The sequence below is a fragment of the Anneissia japonica genome, unplaced genomic scaffold, assembly GCF_011630105.1.
Source record: "Anneissia japonica isolate Jap-2015-1 unplaced genomic scaffold, ASM1163010v1 scaffold287981_len1045443_cov154, whole genome shotgun sequence".
NCBI lineage: Eukaryota > Metazoa > Echinodermata > Crinoidea > Comatulida > Comatulidae > Anneissia > Anneissia japonica.
This window is the reverse complement of record NW_022695194.1, coordinates 843,068-868,603: the sequence shown is the minus strand read 5'-3', so window position 1 is coordinate 868,603 and position 25,536 is coordinate 843,068. Positions and strand designations below refer to the sequence as shown.

The 25,536-nt window shown below is 32.5% G+C and overlaps 1 protein-coding gene across 1 annotated transcript; it reads right to left on the bottom strand.

The window, feature by feature from the left end:
- Positions 1-1,585: 1,585 nt before the first annotated feature.
- LOC117101415 (FERM domain-containing protein 4A-like) lies at positions 1,586-24,004 on the bottom strand. The gene is made up of 14 exons (XM_033241393.1): positions 23,970-24,004; positions 23,643-23,744; positions 22,973-23,117; positions 21,687-21,763; positions 21,039-21,140; positions 17,574-17,712; positions 14,758-14,911; positions 13,702-13,838; positions 11,985-12,107; positions 11,450-11,602; positions 8,584-10,640; positions 6,513-6,596; positions 4,848-5,008; positions 1,586-4,093 (listed from the first exon to the last, which is right to left on the bottom strand). Exons 1-13 carry the CDS (start codon positions 24,002-24,004, stop codon positions 4,873-4,875), a joined length of 3,444 nt encoding a protein of 1,147 aa, XP_033097284.1. The 3' UTR covers positions 1,586-4,093; positions 4,848-4,872.
- Positions 24,005-25,536: the final 1,532 nt, after the last annotated feature.

Here is a 25,536-nt window from a genome sequence, read left to right as displayed (position 1 = left end):
TCTGTGTGAATATTTAAACTTTATAAGCATCTCTGGTCATACATGTTTAAGACAGTTGATTTATTACTACAGTACTATATTAACGTATATGACTACTGCATAAGATACAGTCTTGTCAGACTTTCAAATCTTACTTGACAAAAAACTGTATACCAATTTAAAAAAAAATTATTTGAACTTTATTTAATGACGATAACCCATGCAACTCACCCTTAATAGAGAGCCGATATTAACCCATATATAGTCACAATGTGCTCATTATTATGGTCATGATGTGACGTCATCATGACCATATTTAGGCATGTCAAATATTTTTGTCAAATCAAATTTGATAGTCTGGACAGGTCTTCAGCCTGTTGTATTTTTAATGGTTTGTTGACAAAGAAACAAGTACAGGTCTCCCTCTAATTAAAGACCACTCCAAAAGATCACCTCCAATTAAAGACCACGTTTCTGTGGTCCCTAATTAACAAATGTCTTTTATCTTTATTATTCTAATTAGAGACCAAAGCTGCTAAAGTCCATGGAAATCCCGGTCCCAAAAGCCATGTTTAATTGGAGGGAAACCTGTACATTATTTTGTACTGTATGATGTACCATTCTTTATTTTTATTTATTTATTTTTTTGGCAATGAAAATATATATTGCAATTTTTTAGCAAATTAATAATGCTGGACAGTTATCACACCGTAATTTCTATTACTGTACAGTATTACAATTTAACGATCCTCATCGACATTTATTACGTTTTATCAAGTTGATTATTGTATAAGGTGTTTTTTTTTTCTCTCTAATTTTCCTTCTGTCAGTCTTTCCGTAGAGCTTGCCTAAGTTGAATCTAAAATGGCATTCAAAAATTGTTCGACTTAAATAAAATTTGACTTACAAATTGTTAATTAATATCTATTAAACCTGGTGCTACTGTTTGAAACAGAAAGTGACTGTCTCAACCTAACACAAACATCGACGTCAAGCTTTCCAGATTTAGCCCTTGATCCCCCTCCTGATTTCCTGTTGTAACATTAACAATGAAATTGCTTGTTTATCACGTAAATATAAATAAGTCGTTTAAACATGTGTAATGGGCCTTTCCGCATTGTCAAACACGTGCTGTCCTACAAACGCGCGTGATTACAAATCGAAAGCGTCGGCTTATACGCATTCGCATTATATCGGAGTTTTTGCTAAGTGAAAAAAAGTTCAGGAAGCGAACCGACGCGTTCGATTCGCGCGAATAAATTTGTCTGGTGGAAAACCAGCTTTAAAGCCTGTTTTTCACTAGGCTGATCTATTCGCGCGAAACGAAAGCGTCGGTTCATGCGCATTCACATTCCTATCGGAGTTTTTGTGAAGCGAAAAAATGTGCAACCAATCAGAGCTCAGGAAGTGAACCGACGCTTTGATTCGCGCGAATAAATTCGTCTAGTGGAAAACAGTGTTATCTTTTGTTATGGACATTTTCAGAGAGGGCAACGATTTTTATGAGAGGGTGCAGCCCCAACATACCCCTGGCCTAATTGCTGCTGTAAACTCGATCGTATACATTGAACACACACAAAATAGGACACAAATACCATACTAGAAATATTATTAACTTTCAGTTCATAATAGAATTTATTCCGATGGCACACACAGTGTGTCATAACAAGTTTACTCTCTGTACACTTAGGACGATACCATCATAACATCTACAGTAAACACTAAACGTGTTTGTTCAGACAAGAAATAGCTATAAAACTCAACACAATATCACAGTACCTCACTCAATATAGCAATACACATCTTAGCCAGGCGTAGTAGGTTGACTTTATAAAAGACCAGCTTTAAAATCAAATCGTTGAGGGCAGTGGCGGCGCCGGAGATTTCCTGGCAGGCGTCCAGGTTACGATGACGATGGTCATGCGCACCCTGGACTCCCTCGCTCTGGCGCCGCCACTGGTTGAGGCTCAATCAACAAACCCAAATCTTATTTTAAACCACCCCTTGCCAACGTCTTATTTATCTAAATTATTTCACATGAAATTCAACAGATCATGCTTACAGAATTACAACAAACACATCAAGTTTGGCAAAACACATTTAAAGAACAAAAACTTCTGTTGAAAATGTCATATTGGGAATTAATCAGAATCATTCAACCATGTATTAAAAAAGTACATAATTCAAGTTTATAAGTATAAATCAATTACATGGTTTGAGTAGAGATTTAAACAGACATCGTAAAGCAACTATAGGTACAGCGAATAAGTACCCAAAGCACCAATCATGTAAAACAAAGTGTTTAATTAATGTAATCAAACAATTGCCACAAAATAAATTCTTGAAAATTATCACCAAACATTCTATCATTTTGTGTATAATGCATTTATGTCCATAGGTACTGTATATTGGAATTGTATGACCTGTACTTTGTAATATGATGAATCGAAAGGTCAAATATCCCCTTTTCAGGTCAGTGATAATTTTCAAAATGTTGAATCTACTGATTACGTATATGTGAAATTTATATTACAATTATTAAAGCTTTACATTTATTATTCAAATGATGTCTGAAATTTGAAAATGTGCAGACAATATTTAGCCTCATACAGTATTTTACCCAATAAAAAAAAACTTGTTTTGAAAAATTAAGAAGCCTGAACATAAGTTATAAGTTGAACACTACTTATAATTGGTTGATTGTTAGAATATTGAAATGATGCCTCAAAGTAATGTCTGAAATTTGAAAATGTGCAGGCAATACTTAGCCTCATATTTTACCCAATAAAAAACTTTGTTTAAAAAAATTAAAAAGCATGTTCTAACACCACTTATAATTGGTTGATTGTTAGAATATTATCAAACTGTTGATTTTTTTTGATTTTTTTTTTCTTAAATGAAATTGAATGCTGGTTGGTATGAAGCACACTTATTTTGGGATGAATTTAAGTTTTAGAATTTTTTTAAACAAATTTGATAGAAATAACCTGGCAACAAATTGGCAATGGAATTGTTGATGAATTTCTCAACAACCAATCAAAATGGTTGATAGATAAATGTAGGGTAACTCAAGTTGTTTTTTAATTCTCATAGCATGTGGAATAAATTTAGTTTTCACACACAGTTTTTACAAATTTTTGGTATTTTGTCATAAAGCAAATTTTTCAACCTCAATTATTTAGTACCTGTACTAGGTTTCACAAAGACAAAATTTATATTTATGCAAATATGTTCCTAATAAGGTACATTACTGAGAAAGGGAATGCATACTTTGAACTCTCCTATTTGTCCACTTCATATCAAGTTTGATAAAAACTACTTAAACTTTAAAAACGACAAAGGCAGTTCTCAGATGATTTCAGTACTCTTATAATAAACTTAAAATGAACCATAAAATATAAATAAATTTTAAATAAAAATGTTAAAACCTTTAATATATTTGATAACATATTTTGCTTAAAACAAATAACTAGTTAAAATGGGTAGAAAATGAAAGCAAAAGTGAACAGAATATAAAAGTTTATAGAACTCTTAATGTAAAACTATGTATAATAATTAAAAAAAAAAACCAATTTAAAATTACCTAAGCCAGGGACAAAGAGACTACTTGCATGTCTTCTAAATTAGTTTGATGGAGTGGGGAAGGGGCTATATTGGAGTTAAGAGGGGTGTATTCGATAAGAGGAATGTTATATAAATTATGTGACGAAATATGTTTCATGGAGAAAAATACCCCTTAATTAAACGTTATTTATATTTAAAAAATCAACATATTATCAATAAAAATAGTTAAACATTTGTTTCCAATTAAAGTTTAACTACAATTTGAATTTCACATCTATATGAATAAAATACAAAACCGAAGCAAATTAACGTTTGAGGATAAAACAATCATCAAACATGAATACATATTGCTAAACAATCTACACTTAATTGATTTAAACAACTTTCTACATACAAAAAGTTCATAGTTACTTTGAACCAAATATAATAATTTATAATTTACAAATTTATACAAAAACATCTTGGAATATATAGTGTAAGGTTGTAGCAGATGTCCAGGTAAAGAATAAACTTGGAAACACACACAGCACCAGGAAGAGATGAAAACAGCCTGCAATTAAATAACAAATATTTCATTGTTATTATTAACAGTAATTTTGAATATTGAACACACCCGTATGCAGATTTTTATTGGGTTTGTGCGAATTTGTAAAGAGTGGACCAAAATAGCTCCACAATCTAAATATTTTCTCCCAAATTTTTTTAATTTTGAAAATTGCGGGGGGACGGGACGACTGGGCCTCCTAGAATCCTATCAGTGGCGAATCTAGGAATTTGAAATAGAAGGGTAAGGGAAGGCTTTCACAGATTGAGGGTCTATAACATATCAGCCCAACCATAATTGGGGCTGAGGTGTTATGCTTATAGCACCTCTAGATGGCCAGATGTGACATTCTCAGACCTAAATTTCAATAAAAAATTTCTTTTCTTTTTACAATAATATTGACAAATTTGGGGGGGGGGGAAGGTGTGATTTTTGAATTTTCTACCTTGGAAAATTTGGACTTTTGGTAATTTTTGGGTGGGTCGATGGTGTTTAAATTTAATATTAAACAGTATTGCAACAACAATTATTTCTACTAATAATTTAAACAAATACAAAAATAAACTTGTGAAAACTGGTACTTCACTCAGGTCCCCCAACATGGTGTCAGTGGCTTCACTTTTTTCTGTACAATGATTGGCTTATGAGCAATCCAGCTATTATAGTAGAGATCAGTGGTCTACCAGCAATATTAAAGGGAAACAGTCTTTGGGGGATGATCCATTGTTTAACTTGTGATAATTCTTGCACAATTTCTTACCTATATGTAAATCTGGAATTCCAGGTCATACCAGCGTGCTGGAACCTTTCTTGTGGGCTGGATCATCGATTGCGTCTGCGGTGAGTGTGTTGCCAAGGTTGGCATCCTCTTCTAAGTGACTTCCGTCACTGGATGAACCTGGAGTTGGGCTGGCATGAATTCTGTAGAATTAATTTATAAATGATATCAAGATCTGCCTGCCTATGCTAAATTATGGGAAAAGCCACAATAAATTAGGGAAAAACCTCTAAACCTGAACTGCTCATTATAAAGAATCATATCATTTCCAATAAACATGGATCGCAACAAATCCAATTGTCGTGAACAAGACAACAGTATTTAGGCCTACATTTAAAATTATTAAATTTATTACCAGCCAATTCACAATCTCTACATAAAGAATGTCAGAAATGTATTTAATGTATTTAAATATTCCAGATTTGTTTTCTATTTTCTTAAATTTAATGCATCTGTAAATTGGAAAGAATATTTCCTTAAAGTAATTTTTAATTGAAGGGTAGTAAATTATGTAAGCAATTTAATTTATTTGTATTGTTTTCTCTATTAACTTACAGTAATCTAATTTTATGTTCAGAAAATTGCTTAGTATCAAGCATATGTTTTTCCACTGGACCCAGTGCAATTTAAAATTTCAATTTCTTTATCTTCCCTTTACATATTTGATGTTGCTGTTCTTATTTCTATAGGCTTAATATCATTTATTCAGTCAATTGTATAGTTTTATCATAATGTTTCAATGGATATTGATTTGCACTGTACAAATAAAGATTATTAATATTATTAAAATATTTGTATTTTTTATTAACTTATTTATTTTTTTATGTTTGCAAAATTGTTTAGTATCAAACTAATGTTTATACACTAGGCCCAATATGATTTCTATACTAAGTCTCAAAACTGAGGCTTATGCAGTGGAGCTTAAATCCTGGTTTTTCAGATGATTTGGTTGGAAGGCAAGCATCTTAACCACCAAGCCTTAGAAGTTTTTAGCCCCAAATAATTTAGACAGTATTCCTTGATACCTTTTAGTAATTTCAAGCAGGAAAATATATGAAAAGCCTCAAACATTATTTGTTTGCATATAAAAGTGCGTATTTAGAATCAATGTCTTTTTTTATTTCCCATTCATTGTACAATAGGAATAAATTATATTAGTTATTATTTCAAAAAAACTGTACACAGTCTTGCAACAAATTTAAGATGGGCAGATATTATCCCTTTTAGCTATTCTAAAGACGTAGCATTGCATATAACTAGAATAATGACAATGATTAATTAGTAATTAATTTATCAAAACGTTATGCTGAAATGAAAGCAACTACAAACTATTACTTTTAATAAATTTACTGATAAAAATGAGATTAACAATAAAAATATTAATTATATAAATTGATTTACTTTATATTTACACATCAAGCCAAAATACCCAACCCAAAATATTAACATATTTTGAATAATAAATTAAATAAATATGAAAATTCTATTAGAATCTGAAAAATTATCCCGTAACATATATTGTCTTGTGATGCAACATACTACTATATCCCAACACCATTGACCATATATATATATAATGTGTATAGTTATATAATAGCATTAAATATAAATGAAAGCAGCCCCATGATAAGTGAGTCGAGATCTTACATGGCTGGCTCTGACGTCATGCTGCCCTCATGCTCTGCGTCAGCTCCACTATCTTTATCTTCTACATTGGTGAATGAATTAAGGCTAGAGTGAATAAACAACAGCAAAACAAACCAACATAAAGTGTACAGCGATGACAATGGGTTGACAGGGTTAATGCGACCAAAGAGAAGAGTAGGCAATGGGTGGCAAGTGCTTAGCAGTGAGTCTCAATCTAGGCACACACTGCGCGGACGTAGGCAGTCGATACATAATTTCTGCTTTGTGAGCGCTTGATGTCGCAACGCTGTCTGCCTATTCTTAGTGGCAGCCTGAACGCATCATCATTAAAAGTGATCCGCTATGAGTGCATCATTGCTTTGCGTTCTTTATGGAATCGCATCAAACGACACCCGTGCAGTGTGTGCCTCGTTTTATACGCCCACAGATTTATTAAAAGTTAAATTAGTATATTGGAGTTAACAATAGATTCATGATGTTAAAGAAATGTTATAAAGGAAAGATCTGGTTAATTTTATGATAGAAAAAACATTAAAAAGAGGAAACGTTTATTTAAAAAATTTAATCTTTGAGATAGTGATAAAATTTTGAATTAAAAAAATAATTTATTTATATCAATGGACATAATTTTATGCTTATCTGTTTTGAAAATATATTTATCAATAATTAATCAATTTATTGCATTTTATTTATTGCATTAATTTTTTTTCCAAAATTAAATAATAATCTAATAATTGACTCTTAGACAAGGAAATTAAGTATGAAACAAAATATAAAGCAAAAACGCAACATAAACACACCAACATAAAGAAACAAAAAATGACATATCCAACACAAAACAGATAAAAACCACCAAGTCAAAAAACTTAGCATTTGAACCAAAAAAAAAATTGTGGTAAGGTCCACTTATGTACAGTATACTGATTTTAACAGCAGCGAAAGTCTGTTCACAGACCTTTGCTGTATATGACAAATATCTATGGTGTGCCTATATATGGGCATGGTAATGTCACATCCACACTCATACATGCGCAACTTAAGCTCCGTCTACACAAATCAAATTTATTTTTGTGACAAATGTATGTGATGTGGCTATATTATAGGTATGATGATGTCACATTACACCCAAATCACATTTTTTGTCACATAAAATTTCATAGTGTGGAAGACTTAAATTGCACATGTATGGGTGTGGATATGGCATCCATGCCAATATATGGCCAAACCATAGATATTTGTAAACATAAAATTTTGTAGTGTGGACAAATCTTTAGTAATACATATTCATACCACAAATTTATTTGCTCAAATTATAAGTTTCTTGTAAATTAAAATGAATTAAAATAGAAAATAAAAACCTGAAGAACAAAGAAAAATCATATTGAACTAATAATAATCAGTAATATAATATTACAAAGATTAAAAATATTATGTTATTTTATTTTCATCAAAAGGAATGTTTATGTTGTGTAAATACAATGATAAAAATAGATTCTCTTTTTAAAAATGCAGTATTTTTATCATTTCTTATATAATAAAATTACTTTTTTATTTGTATATTTAAATCAAAGGAGCAAGTTGTTATAATAACTTTCAGCGCAAGTTATTTGTAATGAAGCAAATTGCCAAAATAAAGTTGTGCATAAATCATAACAATAAAATTGCCTAATATTTGAATAAGACTTTTTATGTAATTAAAATTCCGCTAAAAATAATAAATTGCATATAATATAAATAATAATGGAACCATAACCAATAATCTAATTATATAAATGAAGAAAACTATAAATAATCCCGAAAAATAGTATATAAGTTTGAGTATATAATTCTAAATATTATGAAGCAATAAGTAAGTGTTGGTTTGTGAGAAACTATCCTATTTGTCTGTCAGACCTACAGAAATATTTGATCAAACTTTTCTGATAGTGTATAATTACTCCAAACATCTGATCAAACAAATAATGTCTTAATGTTTATTTTCCTGAAAAGACATTGTTCAGTCTGACAGATAAAATTAGATAGTGTTTTTCTACATTTGAGAAATATTGGCAGCATGAACAATAAAATTTACCTGCTAGAACTGGATGATGACTTGCGAGGGACTGCTGTATCCGGTGCTACTGGTTCGCAGGTCATGCGTGCAACCGGTTGGTACATAGTTTTGCTAACAACTAAATTTGAGCTGTATGTGGTTGTAGGGCGCACGATCATGGTAGTGGCAGTTTTGAACTCGGCAGGCTGCGGTTCAGGTATTGAGGGTTGAACATTGTCGACTGATATTGTACGATGCGATTGCACGTAAACCGGGTCTGCTGACATAGGTTCTGGTTGATAAGCACCGTAATCATTCGGTGTTTGGTAATCATGCGCGTACTCATTTCTCGGTGCGTATTCATTTCGTAACCTTGGATCCTTATTCATATATTGATCTTGCTGGTACTGATGGTGCATATAATTTCCTTGTCTATCACCATATGACACTGTTGGTTCAAGGTACTCTCTTGAATGGTCGCTATAATTTGAGGACCGGTCGCTAAAGTAATCCTCGTGACTATTTTGTCTCTGATAATGGTACGCATAAGCAGCACGTACATCGTAGCTAGATCCCTTGTAGTGACTGTTTTCGCCATTTTCATTGTGGTAATACTGTGGATTATCATGACGTGGTTCGTGATAGTACGTATTAGAATAAGAATGATGGACACCATTTTGGTAATGGTCATATTGGTTGTCTTTATAATCAAGTCGTGGGTCATGATGCCAAGCATCGCGTCCACCCTGATACTGCTGGCTCGGGGAAGGATACCGTCCAGAATGGGGACTATTGCGAGGATTACCACCTCTGTATTGTTCACCAGCATAATAGTCTCCATGTCCATGTCTTGGATGATTGTCGCGCACATGATTCCGTTGATATTGCTGATGCTCCCGATGTTGGTAGTTTTTATCTTCCCTATTTGTATAACCCCCTCTATAGGGGGCAGTCCTGTCGCCACTACCTGTAGAATACTGATCATCGGATGAATAAGCAACACTTCCTTCCCGTGATTCATAAACACGTCGCGAAAGGTCATCATGGTCATACCGTGGTTGACGTGGGCGGCTTTTTTGAACCCGATAGTCTTTACGAGGAGGAGTATTATGCATATATTGATCGGTCTCATCAGCTAAGCGTTCTGGAGGTAAATTCTCTGAACGCAAATTGCCTACAGAGCCATGCTTTTTGGGAGATTGAGTTTGTACTGTAGAAATAGGTTGATCGTAACTAATACCATCGTCACTGTAATTGTATTCAACTTTTTGAGTCTGTGTCGGAAGGTTAAACATTGACGATGCATGTTGACGTATACGAGGTTGTTCATCCTCCGAACTATAATGAATATTAGATTGACTATAGTCAATACCAGAGATTTTCTGTCGTGGTAATGAGCTGTAATTATGATGCTGAGAATGCGAATCATACGGGATGCTTTGTTTACGTGACGATGTGTCACTAAAGTCCGAGTTCGAGCTAGAACTACCTCTGAATGAACTACTTTGCCGCAAAACTGGTCTTGCATTGGAATTTGGTGAAGATGGAATGTACGGATTGACCATGGTTTTTGATCTCGGTTTAGGATTGGAATCGCTGCGTTGACGAGGTGGTCCAATTTCCGCGTAATCTGGATTCACCTTAAATTTACCTCGATCTGTGGTTGGTTTTTGTGGTGGTAAACCATGCGTACTACGTGGAACTCTACCTAATGTTTGAGAAGAATACTGCTCCTGTTTCATAAAGTCCTCATCTTCAAACTCGATATCGCCGGGTGTAGATTCTCTGGGTAGTGAATTGTCCCGTTTCCTTGATCTTAGCGGTGACGGCAGCGTCAGACCACCGTTTAAATGAGGTCGTGGCACTGATTTAGATCTGGCGCGCACTCCTTTACTTTCAGTTGTTTTGGCACGCCCTCTTTCGGACTCGCCTTTTGTTTTCAATCCTTTAACATTGAATGTCCTTGAAACAGGCGGAGTCTTGGGTTTGCTAGGTCGTGGCAAGGTATCATAACCACTTTTCACTACTTGCGGTGTAATGGGTTCCAATCCATGTTCCAACCTGATTTCATTTAGTTTTTCGCCTATTTCCTCTAACTGTATAGTAAAGATAAAATCAATGTGAAAGTTACATACCAACATAGAGTTTAAAGGTACAACAAACCACTGTATATTTGCAGTAATAAAAATAATATTTAGTTCCACTATAATACTTTTGGAACTAACAGAAGCCTCTATATTTGGAAACAGCTGTTTCAAGCTGAAGAAAACAAAGCAAATGGTGGTACTTAAAATGTTTCTGATTTCCAACACCTCCCAAACTATTATTTTTATTTGGTTATTTACTGTATATTATTGGGCAGTATCATTTTATCTTCTAAAATAAACTGAGCAAACTTTTACAATGAATAATGACAAATTTTATCGAACTTGTCTTGTCTTGCTAGCATTTTTATTTTAATTAATAATATTAGAAATAAATATTAGCATCTTGAATACTACAGATCTGTTATGTGTTATATAGAGCTACTATGTAGACTAATATCATGCTTTATACTGTAAAGCAGCACTACATATGGTGATATCATTTTTAGTGCTACATAGCTTATTGTCAACATTTTAGAGCTGCTTTGTAATATCTTTTTTGCTACATTTTGTAGCACTACTACTTTGTAGGCTAATACCTTAGTGGTACCATTTGTAATGCTACATACATTATTGCATACTTCTAGAGCTGATCTATAACCTATTATGTTATTGTTATAATTTGTAGCGCCTAATAACTCGCTTTCTATACCGAGCTACTGGGTAGACCACAGCAATATCATATTGTCACTATTTGTAGCATTGTAACACCAATACATTACTGTGTACCACTTGTAGTGCTACATTGTCTAGTTGCATACCTTTCGTAGTGCTAGTTTGTAGTTTTCTCTGCGAGTCTTGCGAGACTTTTTAGTGATGGTTGGGTCCATTGATAATCGTAGAGCTGCCTTACATATATTACTCTGAATCTCATACTCTTTTTCAAATTGTGCAAGTTCTTTACTAAAATCCTCCTACATTGAAAAGAATACAGTAAACACATAAAATTAGCAAAAAGAAAAAAAATTAAAAAATATTAGCAAAAGAAAAAATGCAAAAAAAAATAATCAATAAATAAAAACAAAAGAATTTAGAGACAGTGGTTGTCAACTGCACTATGCTACCTTTTGTTTTGCATATATCTTACATTCTGTAAGAAGTTTTAAAAAACAAAAACAAATTGTGCAGATCAAATGCTTTTATTAAGCCTGCAAACAATTTGGCAAACAGGTAAAAAATTGTAAACTTTCTTGAAGTGAAATTAATTAAAATATAAATCTATAAGATCATATTAGAATATACAGAGGTTAGAATAAATGCCATTAAGATCTGAATATGTTGTGGATGAATACAAACCTCTGTACTGCCGTTCATCAATTTTTCAGATAACGTGAATGCGGTTCCAACTCGTTTCCTAATAACTGGCAACGGTTCCCCTGGTTCCTTGGGATAGTCCGGTGGTAAAACTCCTAAAATCTCCTATAATAAACCATAATATTTATATTTTATTAGACAGAGAAATGAATATCACAATTATTTTATATATTTAATAGGATTTATATAGCGCACAAATCCAGATAACTGCTTAAGGCACTTTTTCCCTGGTTATAGGATACGGAAGCAATCATACACAAAACTAATACGAAACCTGGTTGCAAATTAAAATATACTTTACTTTATCATTAAGAGTATTGTGTAGAATCCATCTAAAATGACCTCATAGGATAAATTTTAGAGCTAAATTAAACATTTCGATATGGCTTCACGGTCATAGCTATCCTGTATCACCATGTGCTTGAAAACCTACCATGAACATAAGAGTGATGTTTTCCCTATCTGATGCATTTTCATACTGACTACTCTACGTTTCCAAGTACTTGCGAAAAAAAGAAAATGATTTTGCAATTGATTCAGGTGGGTATCGTACCCACAATCTCCAGATAACTAGGCTGGTGTCATAACCACTAGACCGTTCAGCTAATGATTAGTGACTAGTGTTGAATCTGATCCTCAAGTAGCAGCAGATACTGATAAACTGACAACACATCAGGTTGGGTAAAACATCACTCCTGCAGCATTGCACAACAGTAACATATTGTCAAAATATATTTGACAGCTTAACATGTTCACTGCCAGCTATGAGCATACTAGTCCCACAGGGTGCTGCTGAGGGCGCCAGGGACGACTATACTCGTTGAAACCGGGGAAACATTCTAGCTTTTAACGGCTTAAGACTTAACGGCTGATATTTCAGGGAAGATACACCTAGACGAAAACGTACCGGCAGAACACTCAATTGCACGAGTGGGGTCGCCCTCTGAACATATACCAACCCGGGCAAAAAGCGGACGAGAAAACTCACACTTGGTAGAGGCAATATAAAAGTACAGTACGAGTTTACTCGTACCCCTTAGACTTCCCCACTAATTTATTAAACACACCATTTTGATGATATATGAGGCAGGTTGTGGCAAAATGGCTAAGTTGTAGCAAAAATTTAAATTCTAGTTATTGGTATTTTCAGATACCTGAGTATGTGATCTTTAAAATGAGGGGTCATACATTCAAATTGAACATTTCAAGCCTAAGTTACTGGAAAGTGAAAGTACAGCACTCTTAGAGTCAAGATAAACATGATTTTGAGTAATTGCCTTTCAAAAGTTATTTGTGCATACATTGTTTAATAGAATTACCTATCTAAATAACATTAAATAAATGATTTGTTGACTACTTCCAGCACTAATACTTTGGGAGATGATTAATAAGACATTAAATTGTTGATCTATAGTGAAAAAAAAAAATTGATTTTTAGGCAATTTTTTGAGCTCCCGTATTTTATAGCTCATTTACTCAATACTGGCCTGTGCGACAACTTAACCATTTTCCCACGACATGCCTCATATGACTAAAAGTATGTTTGTATATTTATACTTGTTTTGGCACATATTAAGGAACCTAAGAAAAGATCTGGCAGTCAAACTGTTAACCTTCACTCTGATCTACAAGATCTTTTCACTGTGTAACAAAGACCGGTAGCAAATTTCAAGCTAAGAAATCCTTATACAGTACTTACAGCTTCTTTTAAGCACATCTTTTTGAACTCTTCTTGCTTTGATTTGAGATGCTCTTCTAGGGCTGCTTTCCTTGCTTTGAGGGCGGCTACTAAATCCTCTTCAGCCTTTGCACTCATCGCTGCCATGTCTGCATTTACTACAAGGGAAAGAAGATGTTAACAAATGTTATTAGGTAACACAACTACTGTGTTAGGATGCAATATTCAACTCGCACTTTGGTCGTATTCAGGAACACTTATTATATTATAAACTAAGTTGTGTGTGCAGGTTGAAGTACCATCATAAAGTTTCTCAGATACTTGTTACTTCTCGGGAATTTTTGACACAATGCAAACTTTTTTTTTTTAAAGAATCTTCACGTCTCAAGCAGCTCAAACTATACAACGTTGTAACTTGAATTGATTTTAAGAGTTTTTAATCTAACAAATTTTAATCCCTACCTCGGACTTTTTAGATGGTATGTTGTTGGGTTTAAGTCTTAAAATTAAATCACTATTCCACCAACACAAATAAATTTTCATGAACACTTTAACTTATTATAAGTCATTACTGTCCTGCCTAGGTCTATATGTGCAAGATTCTGATTTGAAGGCTTGCCTAAAAAAAACATTCCTGTAGGTTATTTCCATGGCAAGAGGAAATGAGATGTTCTGATAAGATATATCAAATGAAATTAATTGCCTTCTCAATGTATGCACTGAATATCACATTGCAAACAGATATAGCACCTTACTAGCTAGTATCACTCAATATTAAGTACTATCTGATAGAAAGATCTAGAAAGAATCATATCGATACCTAGGGGTATATTATTGAAAGGAAAAGCAATTAATACTTGTGTCTGTTTTGTATGTTCTTGAAATTGTAAAAACTTGATACAAGGAAATAAAGTTCTCTGAGAACAGGGTTCACATTTGCAAAAGACACTCCCAAATTAAAAATAATCAACATTATTTCTATGTATGTTAAGCTTTTCAAAAATCTGTTCAAACATTGTGCCATCAGCAACAAACAAGTAAAAAGTAAGAATCCTTTGAAAAAGTTAAAAAACTTACGTGGATTTCCCTTTAATTGATCCTTATGCATTGTCAAGCTGTTTGTACTACTACTAGTTTCGCTTATATCTGAATTTTGCGATGTTATAGAGGGCGTGCTTTGTGTTAAATCAGTAGCTATCTGACTAAAACTTTTAGACATTGGATGCTGCATCTGAAAATGAAATGTAAAAATGTTGATTTGAAATTCAAAATTTCAGTGATAAGCATGGTTAATATTATGCATAAATTATAGTTAAACTTGTCTGACATTTTAGAAAGACAAATTGATTTGTTTCTTAAGCTGGACAAGATTATAAAATTTTAATCTGTTTGACTCAACAAAATCTTATATACCTAGTTCTACACATCTGATCAAACACATTGTGTGTTGAGAGTTGGAAGTTAGACATGTCTTTTGTCCGACAGACAAAACGTAATAGTGTTAGCAGTACCTGCTGCTACTCGGGGATCGGGTTCACCATTAGCCTCTAAGCGCAAACCCGGTGGTCTAGTGGTTAAGACACCAGGCTAGATATCTGGAGGTCGTATGTTCGATTCACACCTTAATCACTTGCAAGATTTTTTTGCAAGTATTTGAGAATGTACTAAGCATTCAGTACAATAACATGTACAATAACAGGTAGGAAAAAAAAAATCATTCTTATTACTAATCAGACGCCAACACCACCGGTAGTAGTATATGTACATTTAGTAATCTTTTTCTTATTTTTTTGGAAGTGCATAATTAACTAATTAAAATAAACAGACTTCTACGTCTACAGCAAAAAATAATTCCAACATCAGACTACTTAGACACAATTTAAAGAAAATTTATTGCTGACGGAATTGGAAACGTTATAGAATGTAGTACAGTAAATGCTTGCATAAATCAAACTTAGCAAAGTTCAACGTACAGGTGATCAGCACAACGAAATGTGATGAATATATAACTGGCGTCTACAACTTCAAGACAACTTCAAGAGATAGATATTTAACAATACTCAAGACTCCTCGTCAATTAATATAAATATGTGCACTGTATAATTAAACAGTGAGGAACACTATAACAATATAGCAAGGAAGTCAAATAGATTGGATCATTCAATATGTTGGCGACAAGAAAAATGATGTATCGATTCTGAAAGTTCCGAGAAATAATGACTTTATGAAACAGGTTACTGGCACAAGATTGTAATCTTTAAATCTGTGAGCAAATTTTCTATGAAATATACATTCAAAATACATAAATTATTTTAAAAAAAATTTAATTTTAATCTTAAAATGAAGTATGGAACCAAAGGAACTCATTGGCTCTCAGTTCAATAAATTCTTTAACTTTGCATTCCTTCAAAATTTGATTTAATAAAAAACTTGTTCTTCTTGCTTCTTGCGTTTACCAATTTTCATTGGTTTGTGTATATAATTTCTAAAATTACAGTTCTAAATACTCATTACAATATTAATTTTATACTCAAGAAGTATACAACCAGTACAAATGATTTTTATTAGCAATATAATTGTATCGCTGTACGTGATATTACTCTGAATCATTCAATAACGACCGTAGCTTTTGTGCTCAGACAAGGAGCTCATTATTATTTACTCAAATGAGTACATCACTTCTAATTATTCTTTTGATATACTTCATATAAATAGAGTTACAACATCTTCTGTATACAAATGTTTCAATTATACCTCTAATCCATTCTTACGAATGGTATCAAACAGGCCAATTTACATGAATATTGATGTGTATCTACCAAGCCTAGCCAACCTGACATTAATCAACGATTTTGTTTTATTGGAATTACAGTATTATCGTATCCTGTTAAAAATTCCGGCTACCTACAACAGGAAGGATACATCCACAATGGAATCAAAGGGCATGACAATGGCAAACAATTCCTTTGTTATGTAGTTATGTACAATCACATTTCATTATCGACCCATTACCACAAAACTTTTGTAATTTTGATCCTTTTTCCATTCGGAATTACGGTATTTAACAACTAGTTGTCTCGGATGATTAGGCAATGTAGCAATCACTAGGGTGACATAATAAAGGTAGTATAGCCACCATACCATGGATAGCATTGAAGGTATTTCCACCAAGGTTTACCCACTAGGTATTTCCCCTCCCCACACATATCTAGTTCATACAAGAAAACACTCACTACAAGGTGGACATTCTTGCCCTGGAAAATGTCCAAAATAAGGCAACTTAAAGCTTGTACCTAAACTCAAGAGATCTACTTCAAAGGAAAGACTGAGACATCTTCATCTGCCATCTCATGAAGAAAGAAGAGATATAAGTAAAGTTTTCAACTCATCCATGAAATCGGAAACATTGATTACTATCGTTTCTTTATCATCATCCATAATACAGAAGCCATAATGCACATGAACACCATTTCAAGCTCCTTACCCCATGAGAAAAACACTGTATGGACTCCTACTTTGATTCTCGAGTGATTAAGAACCTGGAACAATCTACCTTCCCCCAGTAACTTGCAAACAACTTAATTATTTCAAAGTTGCCTAGGACTGATACATTGAGGGAAGGCAGTTTCCACAAGTATTAACTCATAGCCTCCTTCAACACTAAGGTACAGTAAGCATTACTAAGGTAAGCACTGTCCTTATGGATTAACAAATGCACTGTTTGATATCAATTTTAAAACTTTGAAAATCATTGAAAACCCTTAAAGATTCAACATTTTTTTTTATATTCAATTTTAATTGCTCAACATGACAGGTATTACTGTTTTTTATTTTTTTAATTTATATAAAAAGAATTTATTTGGATTGAAATGATGACAATCTCATTTCTCTACCTTGCTATGTTTTCGATCTAAGTAGAACTGATGTTGGTTTATGGCCATACTCCAAATGGACTTGATCAACGCTGCTGTTCCATACCACGCGTGCACAATCACATTGCTCGAACTAAATGGTCGTTTCGTTACCGGTCCCCTGTAAAGATAAAAGAGAATGTTAGAAAAAAAAAAAAAACAAGTCAATCCTTCTTAAAAATTTTAACTGCCAAGCCTCATGTATAAAACTTTCATTTTCTCTGAACACATATGAAGGAAGGGAAGAAAGGTTTATACACTACAGTATGTTTCAAAGCAATACAATTTATTTTTTTGAAATCATAAATAAATGTTTGAAAACAATGCACAATGTATATCATTATACTGTAGGTTAGAATTTTTTTGGATAAAGAAAATAAAAATTAAGAAATATGATTTTTACAAATGTATTTAATTCTTATATAAGTCAGCAATTGACTGCACACTAACACTACAGGGTGGAATGTAAACTGTGATCTCTATATATCGAAGTCTAAATGTGAGGTTTAGAAAGTGTGGTGGTTTTTCCTTCAGAAAAAAATGATCTTTTCACAGCAAGATTCGAACCTAGAGTTCTGAGATCGGAAGGCAAGCACTTAGCCTTGTGACCACCAAGCTACAGTACAACTTTATTCTTGAAATCTAGAACTATAAACCAATATTTATTTATTTATTTATTTTTTTTTTTTGCAGAATGAACTTCTCACTTGTGTTTAACTTTTAGTAACTACAGGTCTCCCTAAAATTAAAGACTGCCTTTTTTTTGGTCTCTAATTATAATAATAAAGATATAAAGACATTTGTGAATTTAAGACAACAGAAAAGTTTGAGGTGGTCTTTAATTAAAGGTAGACCTGTATAAATTGGTGCATAGTTTTAGAGCTATATTATTATCTAATTGCATAATATATACTAATTATTTGTATGAACAGAAATGTGGTATATTTTAAATTGTGCTTAAAATCGGAAGGTAATGGTGTAGTTGGATACTGCCAGTCAAAGTAATGAAACAGAAATAAAATATTTTAAAATGAGCTTTGGTGTGCAATGTTTGTGCTAAAAATAATGCTAACCTCTTATGAAAACCTTCCCAACATGCAACAAATTTTTACGCAAGTTTATTTAGAAAAAAAAAATCACAATAGCTTTCACACGCTTCACAAAATCTTTAAAGACTGCGCTGTAGTTACCCTGTATGAGGCCAATCTCAGCATCACAGGTAAAAGTGCTATGTTCATTTACCTCTAATTTCACTAGTCATTTTCCAGGTAGCAGAAAATTAACGTTTTTTTTTTTTTAATTCTTACACAGGGCCTTTTCTGGCTACAAGGATAGAAGTGGGCAGTTTTTGGTGATGCCTACCTGGACTTTCTATAGGGGAGAGGAGAGCTACAGTATTAAATCAACAATTTTGAGTAAAAATCAGACTGTAAAAAAAATGTGCAAAATAAATATAAATGTAATGAATTGCCATACCTATGGAGAAAGAGTTGACATTAAAATAGATTATGGACAACAGCTTGTTCTTTGAGTGCCTAGTATACTACTAAACTATGTGTTCACATAATCTATTCATAGGTAAATTATTATAGCTACAGTACACACATTAAAATTAGCCATATCTAGCTCTCTTATCTCACAATTGCACATTAAACTAATTAAAGCCAAATATTATGGAGCAGTTCAACTAGAAGAAATTAATTGTGGCTAACTTGATTATACTAGTAATTCCTCCACAATTCAAAAGGGTCATCAATTTCTTATCAATTTAATGAGAGTACAGAATATGCATTTTAATAATAATAACAGAAAAATAACCTCAAAATGAGAACAAAATAATCATTCTAATGTGCACTTTTTCAGGATGATGTTTATCAAACTGTAAATGATAAAAAAAAAAACAATTACGTTTCCGAGTACAAACAACTAAAAACAAAGCATAACTGCAAGAGTGATAAACCTATTGGCAAGTTTACAACATTGACAAAAATTTATTACTGTATTATGTTATATTGATTTCACTGATGCATATTTATTACATAGTAGAGCATGACCCAATTATACCATTAACTTTGTTCTTTTTTGTACAAACAATAATTTTTTAGGAAGGGAAGGCATGACAACAAAATTTGGAAACAAGAATAGTGTGCAGTGTAGTCAATGTTTCTAACAAACTACTAAAAATATATTTGATCATTAAATAGTATATTAGATTTTAGCTATGCAATATTAAGAGGAAGTGGCTTGTTATTCTTTGTTGAACCATGAATTTCCTCACTTCCCTAGTAGATATTTTCTATCAAGGTACTACTTTTAAATACTGTATACTGTTTATAAGTTATTAAGGTATCACGCTGTTATTTGGTCTTGAGTACAGCATAGTTCATGTTAGCCGCTGCAATGGTAGCATTACAGTAATAGCAAAAGCCACAGTAACAGAATTACTAGTAGCGGCATTACAATAATAGCTACAGATATAGCGTCGCAGCAGATGTAACATTTGTAGCGGTAGTGTTATAATAATAGAAATAGCTGCAGATGTAGCAGTTTACAGTAGCAGCATTCTTAAGGTAAACGCAAAGAGCTGTCGCAACTGCAGCATTGCGGTAATGGCAATAGCTGCAGCAGATGTAGTATTATGCAGTAGGAACAACCGTAGAATTATGGTAATTATAGCAGATGCTGCAGCAATACGGTAAAACTTGTAGCAATACCAACAGCAGTATCAGCACTACAGCAATAGCAATTTGTAGCATCAGCAGCTGCAGCACAGCAGCATTACAGTAGTGCAAGTTACGCAGCTGCTGCAGCAGGAGCAACATTATGGAAATAACAATAACCAGCTGCAGTAATTTACAGTCACAGGTCAGTAATGGCATGGTAGGCTGGTACCATCATTAGTGCCCTAGTCCTACCAGATTGAAGATGTTTAGTAAAAGGTGTAAAATTTTTAGTAATACAATAAAACACTAATACAATCAAAATCACTGATGTTCACTACTGTACTTCAAAACTACAACAAAACTATAAATGTTAAACCTCTATTTAAAAAAAAATCAATCTATATTAAATTCTATATATATAAAATCTATAAAATTAGGAATATATTAATGTCAATATATAATTAATAGATTAATACAAATTTACATGTGCTTGAATAAAAACTAAACCAATTTAGTGGAAAAGACTGCAGCTACATGAAAACATGCATTTTAAATATACTTTTATAAAAAATATTATTTAATTAAATATATAAAGCTGTGAAAGAAATTAAATGCTTTTCATGCAACTTACAACTGCTACACAACTGTAATAATTCAGTAAAATAAAATTTTAAAAAAAAGAAAACAATTATGAAATAAACTGCCATATTGATTGGTTAACTCGTGAAGATTATTATTGGTGACAACATGCATGGCTGAATAGGCTGCACGGAGACTAACTTACTGAACGAAGTCAGAATTAGTTTCTGACGAATCTTCAACACTATCAGGCGTGTCCTGCAGTGGTTGTTCGTACAATAAGTGACTCGCCGAACTTTGAGAACCTCTGAGAAAAATGGATGGTTGTGTTTCATAAACAAAATTGGGATAAACCTGAGTGTATTACCTGGCAACTTATTTACAAAAAAGGATTTTGGAAAATAGGAAAAAAATGCTGTTATATCGATTTAGTATTATCGTTTCGCAAGTGTTAAATAATTCCTTGTTATTTTAAGTCTGAACATTCCGTTGCATACAGTACATACTATACGAGCCAATAAAACAATGTTAATATATTAAAATCGATCTCACAATAAATGAAATTTGTATGGTAGCAGAGGAAAAAATGCCATAAAACTATGCTACTTCATAACCCTGAAATTTCTCTATTTTCATACAAAAAAAATTATTATTGTTATCGATGTAAAAATTCAATCTCTATAGACATATAACTCGTATTTAGCTCATAAAATTCAGAATATATTTCACAAACGAGTTTTCTCTACGTATTGGTCGTCATTATAAACGTTTCTTGTAGACTTCAAGTCTATGTTATACAGATAAAATCACTACAAATGCTGACATTATGTTTAAGATCATTGCAAACACTCACCTTTTAGGATCGTTCACTTCGATTGAAAACTTTTTTTCCTTGAAGTAAATATTTTGCAACTGCCGCCAAGGGAATACCTAGAAAATTAAAAGTCAGTTGGTAACTGCGATTTCTACATTTATTAAGGAGTTACGGATGTGTTATTTCTCGTGAAAAGAATGCTTAAATATCCAGTACAGCAAGTGAGGTTTCTATGGGCAGACGTTCGGAGCTTTCGATTGCACGATGGCTGTAAAATCAAGGACGTAACAACGTCACATAAAGTTATATGAGCATGTGACAACGTTGAGTTTTTATTTTCGTGTGAATTTTAGGATAAAGTTTCGCTCAAATCTATGTTGCAGGTTGTCTAGCGTCCTATCGTCGCATAAAACAAAAGCTCTAATATTGTTTCAGTTTCCCAACATTCAACCTTCAGAGATTAAAACAACTAACAACATACAGTACAGTATGGCAAGGTTAATATTAAATTATGAAATTGGGGGGAAACCCAGAAAAACTTAAGGTATCTTTCAACCACTGATCCTATTTGGTTTATTAGAAAAAAAAATATTATTGAGAGAATAGCTTGCTTAAAATCAATTGAAAACAAGCCATAAATTATAAGAAATTGATGTTGCTGTGAATTTTAAAGGGCAAAAATATTTTCTAAATCTATGATTTCCGGGATGAAACCAGAGCACTGTATATAAAAACTATGAGAATAAAGCAAGCATTTTGAATTTTGAGGAGAGGAATCAACAGCTTAAGGTGAATCATAGGCTACATAAAGTATAAGATATTTTCCAGCTGAATTTAGCAGTAATTTACAGTACATCTTAACATTTTCGCCTCAACAACACCGTTATTCATACATTAGAAATAGGAGTGTTCATTTTATTGTAGGAATGATACCTCAACACTTCCACTGATCTTTGTAATTTTTGCCTTATCCTACTTTATAGTAATAAGTCACCAAGTTCACATTCATATTATGTATAATCATTCTTCTTTGATGTTGAAACATTTGGAACCTGAAAATTTGGGATGTCTCAGGGTTTGGTCTTTAAATAAAAGGTTCGGTCTTTATGTTCTTCTGTTATTTGGGTATCTTCAATTGAAGGGTGCACTATTAACAAACTTTCTTTTAAGGGTTTAAATTTTCAAAAAACTCTAAGATAACAAAGCATTTAATTGCTTGACATAGAGTAATGCATTAATCTAACCTTGATATAATAATTCCCACAATACAATGCAACTATTGCGTATTACAAAATTGTCCATAGTGAACTGAACGTTGACATTACCTTTCTTGGAGTGACTTTATCTAAACGGTCGTACTGTCCAATTCCTTTAAAACTCAATCCTAACAACCAAGGTATCCCTGCTTTATCCTTAACTTCATAGTAATGTATTCCATAGGTTGGTAAACTTTCTATTAATTGCATATAACTGGAAGATATAAAGAAATGATTAAAGTTAGTATGAACATCTCATCACTCGCTTATTGATATTTATCTGGTTATTAATAGATATAAAACGTATAAATATTGTATAATTATAAATAAAATTTTGTTATCAAAAAACCACATATTATAATAATAAAGTTGAATATTACATAAAATAAATTGAAATCATTCAACCAAAATATATACAGCAGGACATTAGTTACTGTCATAAATAATCATAATTATTAAGCAGACCTACATATTGAATTTGATATGACATTGTAATACATCATAAAGAGAACAAAAAATCAAATTATTGCTAATTTTAATTTCAAAATAAAACTAAAATCATTCAATAAAAATATATAGGACACTACAAATACACCTCCTGTCAAAGTGAAAAATATAATATACAAAGTTGAGTGTTATAATTCAATACACCATATAGTGATTGAGGAGCAAAATTGAATAGTACTGTAAATATTTCAATCTCTACAAAATAATATGATATAAACTATTCTGTACCTACTTTATGAATTCATATGGAAAAAATCCAGTACAAATAATGGAAAAATCCAGTACAAATGATAGAATAATTCCGCTAGTTATTAATTCCCTGCCTGAACACAAACTACCATATGATTATGAGATAAAAATGATAAAGGTTAGTTTTATACCACCAGCAAGTTTTGGTTTTAATTAGCTTGTTTCTATTCTCTATTGTTTTAAATGGTTTTGTATGCAGTATAGAAAAACATAATACCCTTGTTGTTTGTAGACACAATATAGCAACGATGTCAATAAAAATATCCAGGTATAAAAAGACAATGTTGAACTGGAATTTGAATTTGGATACCAAGTACTGGCAACAATGTGTAACAGTTTTGCCATTGTTTATTTGCCTTTACCATTATACTTTCAATTGTCAGATTGAGGTAAAATGTCATCTGTGTTTGAGTCATAAAGAATAGATTTTTATGGATTACCCTTACTACAGTAGTATGCATACTTGTATATCCACATACAATTATGCAAGTCTGAAAATACTGCAGTACAGTATAACTTCCATTATAGGAACAACTGTATCTCCCCTAAGATTTGGTTGTGTGTTGAAAGATAGTTTCTCCAATTCATACCTAAAAATGTTCCCCCTTATTAGATGGTGTCCCCTTAATTACTATAGGGGTGGTGTCTGAATGGGGGTCTGCACTGTAAAATGAAATACTGGTCGCCAGTTTTTAAAATATTCAAAAAATCTGTATCTTATATTGTAGCCATTTGGATTTTTTTAAAGCTCCTTATAAAATTCATTTCAACAACATATAAAAAATGTAGTGTGGCTATAAATTAAATGCCAACCAAAGAATCTACAGCATGCAAAATTTATAGAAAAAAAATTTACTATTTATGATCCTGATGTTTATAGTATTTAATGACAAGGAAATATATTCTCAAATCTGATTTTCAATAAAACTAATACTGTAACTTACGGTACCGGTATAGTATAAACTACAGTAACTGATCATTTTACAAACTGAATAATATACTGTACAAGGCTCTGTCCAGAGTGTGTTACTTCAGTGCAAGTTGCGAGTTGGAAAATGCGAGTTAGGAGGACCGCAACGTGCATTTCCAACTCGCAACTCGCATATTCTAATTCGCAACTCGCACTTTCCAACTTGCATATTCCAACTCGCAACTTGTATTTTCCAACTCGCACATTTTCAAACTTGCAACTCGCATTTTCCAACTCGCAACTTGCACAAAAGAAACCCTCCTGTTTAGACTATCAATTTTTTTTTCCAAAAACACATGGTACATGTGAATATGGTCTTGATGACATCGCATCATGACCATATATAGGAACATCATGAAAATATACTGTATGGACACTACAGTTTTTGGTTAGGCCAATGGTGTCTCTCTAGGTAATGTAGGGACAACATCTTATAGCCTAGGCCTATCACTCATATCTACAATCCTATCTGAACAGCTGTATAATGCCTCATAAAATTTTGTTTCAAAGCAAATACAATTACAGATTTACAAGCATAAAAAATACAGGTTCTACTATAACTAAGTCAATATAAATCAATTGATAAGGAAATGTCAAATAAAAGACCATAGCAAAGAGAAAGGAAATGAACTACAAGAAATTGCTACACACTTGGGTAGCACACGTCCCATGTGGGCAGTTAAGAACTGACCTTGCATTTTCCTAACCACAATTTTCTCATGATGAAATGGATGTATCTTTATTTTTTTTCACATTTTGATTTTGTGTTTTTGTTACTTAATTCATATTTTTTTAAATTATAATACTTAGTGTTGACCATCACTGTCACAACCAACCAAACAAGCTATAGGATTTTTTTTCTTGCATTAATCTAACCTTCATATACAGTAATAAATTTCCACTACTG